The following is a 10,189-nucleotide window of genomic DNA, read 5'->3' on the forward strand; positions in this document are numbered from 1 at the left end:
TTTTTTTTTTTTTTTTTTTTAAACTATGCCTTTATTTCATATTGAAACTTGTCTATATATACATGGCAAGGCCCTAAAGTGACCATGCCCATCAAAAGGACAAAATGCCCTAAATCAAGGTGCTATGCACTCACTATCACTATGAGGCACTCATGTGAGCACTACCATCCCATCCTTGTCAAACTCCAGCCCTGCATACACAAACCTTAACATACAAATCAAGCATAAATCAAATCTGCAATAAGAACCATGCTACCACCACTTAATATTGTCAAGCAAGCACATCATCAATAAAATCAAACTTCTTCTTTTCTTCTCTTTTTTCATTCTCCTTGTTATTCTTTTTCTTTTCCACCTCCCACCCTCTACCCACAGGCCAGTCCAAGCTGCACAGATCTCTGCCTTTTTCCCAGAAGGACCTTTACAGCCTGTGAATAGAGCAATGGATCCCTCACCCACCCTCAAGGCTGGTATAGAATTCTGCATTTTAGCCCCCCTGGGAGTTTCCTTGCGCAACCAAGAGCAATGGTTAGCTTCCCCTCCACCACCCTTAGACCATAGACAGTCCCTTCCCTACAGATCTCTGCACTGCAAATGGTAGGGGACTTTTTATGTCTAGATCAAAGCAATGGCCCTAACTCCCTCTCTCCCTCTCACACTTCCTGCATATTAAACAATATCATCTTAATCATCTTTCCAAACTGCCCTTAGCACTCAGAGGAACCCTCCCCTACAGAGCTCTGCATGTTACCAGAGAGGGCCCTTTTATTCCAAGCACTAAGCAACAGCCTCCCTCCTCCACACACATCCTCCTTATACCTGCAACAATTATCTCATAGCATCCTTTTTCACAATACAATGGTGGGCATATCCCTCTTAAACCAGATAGCAACTTCAAGCATGCAAGCATACACCCATCCCCCCCCCTACCTCTACTCAAACCCACCCAACAGGCAGAACTGAATATTGACAACAGAGGGATGGATGCTCTCACATTTGAACCTGCAAGCAAATTAGCACACAGACCATAAACTATCAATCCTGCACTACAGCTTCATTTCTGCAGCTTTGCAGATCAGCCCTACACTTTCCTATCAGCAATAATGTTCCATAAAGCTCCAGCATCAACTCCCATCCAGATCAGACCTCCCAGCTCAGCCCAATCTGTGAGCTTCATTGCCAAGCCATCCAATACTTCCAAGCTCCTGCAGCTGCCATCCAATAATGTATATTCATTATAACAATACGGTAAGTTCATTAAGATGACATCAATTTGCATATTATCAATTGCACATTATTCTTTATTTTTTGTATAAATAAAATCAATATTACAAAATATATTATTAAAAATATTTCAATGAGATTTTTTGAATGATAATACCCATATAGTTAGTTTAACCGTTGAATGCAATTAATTTTTTTCTAGCCTCAACGGCTATTGAGGATGGGGGACAACCTCCAGTGATGATACTCTCTCCGGAGGTTATATTCTTTCTCCCATATTCCCCCTTCACCCATTACTTTCTCCCCTCAAAATGGGGTATTAGAGATGCCCAGCTCCAATCACTGCATGAATGCAGACCCAATTCCTCAATGGATAGCAATCACCTGGTCAATTTTTAAATAACCACACATACTTACGTTTACGGCAAATTATGCTAGGGACCTGGGTCCATATTGTAAGGTGGACCCAAGTTCATGTTCACAATTTTAAAACTGTATGTTCACAATTTTAAAACTCAATATACAAAATTACATTACTCAATATTCAAAGTTTTTGAACTCTATATTCATAATTTTGTTATATAGATTCAAAAGTTGTGTTATACTATTGAATATAGAGTAATGAAATTGTGAATATAGAGTTATGAAATTGTGAACATAGAGATAAAATTATGAACATATAGTTCTGTAATTGTGAATATAGAATTTAAAAATTGTGAACATAGAATTCAAAATTTGTAAACATAAAGTTCTAAAATTATGAACATGAACCTAGGTCCACCTTGCAAGGTAGACCCGGGTCCATGGCATAACAACCGTACATTTACCATGTAGGTCTACTTTCAAACATCCACATTACTAAATTGCATATAAACTATAAAGTTACTAACACAACAAGAGACTTAAAATTTCGTGGGTTATGACTAAATAGCACAATAAAAAAGGCTTCTACTTAAAATACTTTGTTATTTTATCAGCAAGCCAGTTAAGAATTACAACAAAGAAGAATGGACAATTAAAACCCAACTACAAAACAATAATGGAAAAAAAAAAACTAATTGAAAATTCAAACCAATATATTTGTTGCTCAAAAGGAATTAAAGAAAGAAAAAACAATCTAAAAGCATGCATAAAGATGAGTATAGAACAAATGCTTTTAGGGCCACAATTGAGAATAGAAAGGAGGTACAACAAGAACACGCTTGCGAAGGAAGAAGGGATGAAAGAAGAAAAGGAAGTTATAATAAAAACTAAACTGATCCAATTTATTCCTTAATAGAGAGCAGATTTCCCAAGATGTGGTTCTGTTTGGGTTTAGTTTTGAAAAGCAGATAGTGCATATATGTTTGCCTGATTTTACAAGCAACTTGGGGCTGATGGCATTAACTGTTTTTCAATAGAGATTGTTTTGTACCATATTTATTCCATGTAAAATGAAAGCAAACAGATCTAACTTAATTGACCAAACTCCATTAATAAGGTAAAAGAAATAGATACAGTCCCAAACTACAGACTATCAAAATTGGCCTTCACAAACTTGATTAAAATGAACGACTACCTTCAATGACATTCTTTTGTGTGGATTGCACTTGAGGGGTTAATGAATCTTCACCGTGAAATCCGATTTCACAGCAGAAACCAAAGGTTCACCGTACAAGCACCTCAAGTGTTGAAGAGAGAGAGAAAGCAGTCTTATCAGATTATATCCTACGGAACAATATACACATTTGGGATGTGAGCTATGTCACACCAGTGCTCCCCATTTCCCTTATCATATCGCCTTTGAAGTTCTGGGCACCCCTGCGTTATTGACAAGACTTTAAGATTTTCCATTCTCTGAATACTTTGTGGAAGAGACACAAGTTTAGGACAGCCATCTATGTGCAGAAACTGGAGACGAGTCAAGCTTGAAAGGCTTGTAGGCAGCATTTGAAGCTTATCAAGCCTGCTAATACTCAATACCTCCAAATGATTGAGGTTATGCAGTAAGTTTTCTGGCAGAGATATAAATGAAGGGCAGTTGCTTATTCGCAACTTGCAGAGATGAGGAAATAGCAGCAGCTCTTGTCCTTCCTGCCTGGATAATTTTCTCAGCTTTGGAAGGTTATTCATATTGAGTTCAGTCAATGATGGGAACCTCCTTATTCTGATCAAGCCTTTATCTTGGCCAGGGAATTCATTGTCAACATACTCAATAGGAAGTCCTACTAAATTCAAAATTTTCAATAAAGGTAGCTCCCCAAGTAGTGGAAGGTTGGAACAATTTTTGCAGTTAAGTAGACATATTTCGATGACATCCTTCATTATTGGACTGCTCATCCAAAATGGAAATGTTGTCCCTCTGAAGCCATATATCCTAAAAGAATGAAGTTGGGAATGAGGAACAAGGCAATTAAGTATGTCATGATCATGATGAATATGTGCATTACTACTAGTATCTTTTTCAGAATCCCATGACAACCACAAGTGTCGAAGATCCTGTTTTCCTCCTAAATTCGCCTCTTTTGCATCCTCAAAGCTTTCGACTTTCTCCAGGTTTGTGATATGAAGAATACCTCCAAGATTCAAGTCTCGCAATTCACTAATCTTAAAACCTCTTTGTTTGCCAACAACAAACATGTTTAATGTTTTTAGGCAAGTTAACTGACCAATACTGGGGGGCATTTCAATTAGGGGACAACCTAACAAGCAAAGATGCCGGAGATTTTTAAGGCGAGAAATGCGCTTGGGTAAACTTTGAAGCACACGGCAGAAATCCAGATTTAGAATTTGTAAATTCCAGAGATCACATATCCTATCAGGCAACATTTGAATTCTGGTGTGCGAAAAACTTAAGTACCTTAGGTGATAAAGACTGCCAATTGCAGATGGTACTTTTGTGATTTTTTCCAATTGCCAACTTGCATCCAACACTCGAAGGGGACTGAATTTTGAAGGCTCCTTAAGTATTTGAGTTGTGATAACAAGTGGTAGTGATAGATAATGATCTCTGAGTAACATCTGCTGGCTAATCCGGCTGCCCTCCATCACAAAATGGGCAAGGTCATGAATGAGGTCGTGCATTTCAAAAGTAACCTCTCCAAAGTCATTCTTCTGCACATCCTGGAAAAAGGATCTGAGGTACAACTCATTCCACATCTCATTTCCAACCTCCTCAATTTCCAAACTTCCACGGGATGAAATGAATCCATTCGCTATCCAAAGATGAATCAGCTTTTCCTTCTTAATTGCAGTTCTCTTGCGAAATACAGAACAATATGCAAAACATCTTCTCAACTCAGAAGGAAGATTATGATAACTCAATCTGAGGGCAGGCAAAATACAAGTCTCCCCTTGTGGCAAGTTCCAAATTTCACTTTCTTTTACTAATAACCATTCCTTCTCTTCTTTCTTAAAACGCATAAATCCTCCAAGAGCTTTTGCAGCTAGAGGTACACCCCCACATTTTGTCACAATTTCCCTACCAATTTCCTCTAGTCTAGCTCCTCCTTCTGTTTCTTTCCCAAATGCACGCTGTTTGAAAAGCGACCAACAATCTTCGTCTGACAAACCGGATAAACAATAAGTAGGCAGAGTCCCCACAATCATTGCAACCTTCTCAAGACGAGTAGTGATTATAATAGAAGATCCTCTTGCTCCATAAGCAAGAACATCTTTCAAGCTATCCCACTTATCTTGATCCCCATCCCATACATCATCCAACACAAGTAAGAATCTTTTTTGATTTAACAAGTCTTGAAGGCTTCTCTGTAGAGGATCTAGTCTCAATGCATCAGAACCATTCCTAGTGGCGGATTCTAAAATTTCCTTTATTAATCTCTTGACATCAAAGTCACTTGCAACACATACCCAAAGTCTTAGATCAAAGTGTCCAAACACCCTTTGGTCATTGAAAACCATCTGGGCAAGGGTAGTCTTTCCTAAACCCCCAATTCCTAATATGGGTAAGATTGAAACATGTTCACAATCACTTGTTTCATCAACCAATATCTCTATAATTCTCTCCTTATCTTGATCCCTTCCAAAGATACTCGTCTGCATCAAGATTGATCCAGTCTCACGCGTTTCATAAACTGGCATCCTATCACTTATTTCCCTCAAATGGAACTTAATCCGCTCCTCAGCTATGGCGTCCAGTTTTTCTATCACTGCTCCCATTCTTTTCCCAATCCTGTGACAAAACAAAATGTTCCCCACAGGATTACTTACCAGGCGTTTGATGAATGTTTGGTGTTTGTTTTGAAGCTTGGAGGCTTCAGTTGCGCAATCATCCAAGATATCATCCACTTCATAAGCAGCAGCATTCAGCTTTAGCAGCCAGTTGCGGAGGACCTTATCTTTCATCTGTTTCTCCTCTGCATCTTCCAGAACATCCTGAATGGTTGAGAGCAAGCTGGATAGGTTTTCCATTTCCTTTTGGAAGCCCAATAGCAATCCCAACTCTCTTCGGATCAGAGAATTGAGATTCTCCACAACTACTTGGATTAGTGCTTCTGCCATGACTGTTTCCGATTTTTTTAATCCACAAATCGCAATAAAGAATGCTGGCCTGGTAGAGAGAGAGAGAGAGAGAGAGAGAGAGCTTTAGCTACACTTACGGGGAGCTGATTTTCAAGTCAAAATGCTTTCGAAGTCTTCATCTCCGGTCCCTCTTCCCCGCTCTTTCTCCGCGTGTTCCCACTTCCACCAGATGATTCACTGATCAAGTCGCAGCAATTCTGTTTTCAAATCCTGTGTGACCAACTGACCATTCACCAAAGGTTGCAGACTTGCAGTTTTTTAGCGAATAAAAATAAAATTATTTGAGAAAAATGCAATTTTAGTCCATCAATTTTTTTTTAATGATTTTAGTTCTTAATTTTTACCGTTGTAATATACACTCTTAACTCTTTAAAAAAGTTATATAGTTGTAACTCTTGGAGTAACAGAACTATTAAACTCTATTAAAATTTTATTTAGTACATGGGTATTTTAGTACTCCCCATCTCATTTTATGTGTCGTGTTCATTTAACGAGTCTTGACTGAAATTATTTACAATTTAAATTTTCATAATATTAAGTTTAGAATTAGTATGTAAAATTTATATATTTCGAAACTACGTACTATTAAATACAAAAAAAAAGTAAATTTAAAAATTATAAAAAAATGCTAATAGAAATAAGCAAAGAAAGAGTTAGTTTGACTCATTAATAGTATGATAGATAAAATGAGATAGAGGAGTACTTTTCAATGTTTCTTCTTTAATTATGATATTGTTTAGTCTCCATATTTTATTTGTAAAATAAAAAATATGATTTTAATAGGGTCATGTAAGAAAAATAGGGACGATGTGCCACATTTGAAAAGGGAACATCTAGTGAAGAATTTTGTAAGTGAATGTTATAAAGAACAAAGATAATAAAATTTTAAAATATCTATGTACTAAATAAAATTTAATATAGTTTAATAGTTTTATTTTTTTTATTCTAGAGGTTAAAAATGTAACTTTTTTGAAGAGTTAGGTATGTATATTTGATGGATCCCAGCGTTTTGCTTACTTCCTATCATGGTTGCAGTAGGAACTAGTCGGACGATAGGCTAGCGCCTAGCGCCTAGGCTGCGACCTATAAACACAAAAAAATAATGCATGTGTGTGGGTGATGTCATATTATATATATATATATATATATATATATATTATATTATATATATATCTCTCTTATTTCTCTTATTTATATAAATAAATAAATTTAAACATATATAAATATAATAAAAAAATCAACAAGGTCGACTCGCCCGAGTTAGGCGCTAGGCGGCCTCCTAGGGAGCAATTTGCCTTGGCCTAAGGGCGCCTAGCGCCTAAACGGCCGATTTTCGCAATAACGCTTCCTATATTTGAAGAGTTCTTTGGCTATCTAGTTGTCATATCATACTTAAAATCAATTGGTGATAAGTAGGTGAACATTAACCATTTAACCACATCGCTCCATGGTAAGTCACAGTGTAACGTCTCGAATCGAGCAGAGGCTGAATTCGGTCAACCCGACCGACGTCCAACAATATTTCATTGTAAAAAGTTATGGACTAAAATCTCTAGTATTGAACAATTGAGCGACTAAAATTACATTTTTCCAAATTATTAAAATAAAAAAACCCTAAGGAGTCGTTTAATTCACGAAATGTTAGATTACTACATGGAATGTTAGATTGCTGAAAATGTTAGATTTTTAGACATGTAAGATTTTTGTATGTGTATTGTTAAAACTGAGGTATGTAATACAAATGGTTGAATTTCCCAAAAAAAAAAAAATAGTTGAGGATTATCTTTTATGTATATTGATTATTTTAATTTAAAATCATTACCATATTTTTATGTATTACAATAAACTTTAAAATTAAGGTTACAAGCGTTAAAGAAAAAGTCGGAATGACATTATTAGAAGATAAAACAATGGTTAAATTGGCTAAATGAATAAAGAAAATGTAAAGGAATCTAAAATTACCTAGGAAATTGAAGGTTATCACATTCTCTTCAAAATGGGTAAAAACTAGATGGGGAGGTGAAGTTGTACTCATTTAGAAAAATGAGATAACTTGAACAAAACATAAGAATATATTATATAATGAAGTTAACCTTTGTTTTTTGAAAACCAAATCTCAAAATTTCATTAAATCAAAGAGTCAATACATGACGGAATAGAATAAAGTCAAACCAAAGGACCAGTTTGAGAACAAGCATCCCTTGCTAAAGCATGGGCGGCCTTATTCACTGATCTCGGGATAAACTGAATAGACACAAAATCAAAGTGTCGTTTATACTCACGACAGTCACTCATAACACAACCAGCAAAAGATAGGTCCTGTGAAGAACCATTTAGCAATTGACAAGCCCTCTGACAATCAGAAAATATCACCACCTTTGTTATCTTAAATAATCTGAACCAAACACTCCCTAAAGTGCTATTTAAAAACTAGTATGTCACCTAGTGCAAGTCATGGATATAATATCTAATTTTAACAATACGTGCGATGCCTCTATATATATATATATATAGCCATGATTAGATTAATAATATAAAGTTTATTACATTTGTTAAGCCCAAACAAAAACAGTGGGCCAACATTTTTATCTATGAGTGTTGCTACGCACTCGGCAATTTATTATGTGGACCCAAGTTCACCTTGCAAGGTGGACCGAAATCTAAAATGGTTGAAAGCCTTTTGATTTTTGTTTTTAAAAATCCTAAACGACGCTTCGGGAACCTCAAAAACATTACTTTGCCTATGGAATTATATATATATATATATATATATATATGGCGTGCCCCATTCAGACTTGGGCCCTGGGCAGGGGCCCAGCCTGTCCTTGCCCAGGGCCGGGCCTTAGGTGACGTATATAATTATATATCTATTATTATACTAATAAGAGCTAAAGAGAGTTAAGCCTAAAATGGGTAAAAAAAATGGCGGTCAAATTATTTAATCAAATGGATGGTTCAGATGAATTATTTAATCAAATAGATGGTTAAGATAATTCAGATTAATATTATTAATAGAGATTACCTAATTTAACCTTACTTTTATGATTATCCGTTAAGTTTTCCGTTAAATATTCTTTCATCAGTTAATATTCCGTTAACTTTTAACTTACCCATTAATTTCTATAAGAAAGGTCTTAGGTTCGAACCTCATCTCAATCAAATTTGACATAATTAAGTTTCTCACTCTATTTTACTCTTATTAAATTAAATAAATTAGTAGCTACAACAAAAAATGATACATATGTATTTCTTTAATTTAGAATTATGTGTCTACAATACCTTTATTTGAAAAAATTATTCATTATCAAAAAATTAAATTAAATAAGAGAAATAATTTCATTAGTTATATTGTCTTTATTTTCTCTCATGCAAAGATTCTTTACATTCAAATTTATCAATTGATATTCATTACATTGTCCATTATCTTATTTTTACAATATCTTGTAATTAAATATCAAAGTTATAGTACAAAATAATGTTATATATTTATTTACCAAGTATTTTATTAATATTATGAAAAAAAAATTTAAAATAATTTGAAGCAAATTATTATATTAACTACTTGGGGAATGGTTGACAAAAATGGTACTCAAATAACCCAACAAATTGAAGCGGAATCACTCTATTTTACTCTTATTGAATTAAATAAATTAGTAGTTACACCAAAAAATGATACATATGTATTTCTTTAATACCATGAAAAAAAAATAAAAAATGATAGTTTGAAACCAATCATATTAACTACTTGGGGGATTTGTTGACAATGAAAGTACTCATCAAATAACCCCTTACCCAACAAATTGAAGCGAGAAACTACCTTTTAATATCTTTGGAATACATAATATTTAAAATTTTCAAATTTTTATTAATTTATTTAATCTTTTTTCTTAAACTAGGGGTTTCTTTATCCACAATAACTCATCCAACAATAATGGTTGAACCAAATGAACCCAAGCAGAACACCTAAAGGAAAGTCCATAGCTCCTATATCATCATCTCATTGCATGACGTTATCATCTATACTACCAACAATAACCGAATTGCAAATAACACACTACCAAAAAAAAGGAAGAGAACAAATAGTAAAGATGAAGATAATGACAATATAATGTTACTCAAAAGAGAATTAAGAACACTTAGAAAAATTCAAATTAAAAGTAGTATTTATTTAGACTATCATTTTTAGACCAAATATTTATACTATCGATTTTACAAGGTTGCAAACATTTATTTTAGTAATAATTATAATGAATTTTCTATATTATCTTGGATTCATATACTTTGAGTTAGATATTTAAATAAAAAAATTTGACATTCAATTACCCATGTATAAACTTTTATATAATCTTGCATTAATATATACTTTCAAATATTTATTTAAATATAAACATTGGGCATTAACCCATTCGCGCAATGCGCGTATAAAACTAGTATATGCATAAAG

General features: G+C 34.4%; 1 protein-coding gene across 1 annotated transcript; it reads right to left on the reverse strand.

Moving 5' to 3' along the window:
* Nucleotides 1–147: 147 nt before the first annotated feature.
* Nucleotides 148–5,949, reverse strand: LOC116013447 (putative disease resistance protein RGA3). Its single transcript, XM_031253210.1, has 2 exons — nucleotides 2,783–5,949; nucleotides 148–1,211 (listed from the first exon to the last, which is right to left on the reverse strand). The coding sequence occupies exon 1, from the start codon at nucleotides 5,722–5,724 to the stop codon at nucleotides 2,932–2,934; it is 2,793 nt and encodes a 930-aa protein (XP_031109070.1). The 5' UTR covers nucleotides 5,725–5,949; the 3' UTR covers nucleotides 148–1,211; nucleotides 2,783–2,931.
* Nucleotides 5,950–10,189: the final 4,240 nt, after the last annotated feature.

This window comes from Ipomoea triloba, chromosome 3 (assembly GCF_003576645.1).
Source record: "Ipomoea triloba cultivar NCNSP0323 chromosome 3, ASM357664v1".
Classification (NCBI taxonomy): Eukaryota; Viridiplantae; Streptophyta; class Magnoliopsida; order Solanales; family Convolvulaceae; genus Ipomoea; species Ipomoea triloba.

Bases quoted from the DNA above. Each gene is read 5' to 3' on its own strand.
- LOC116013447 (XM_031253210.1), bottom strand. From the start codon at position 5,724: ATGGCAGAAGCACTAATCCAAGTAGTTGTGGAGAATCTCAATTCTCTG.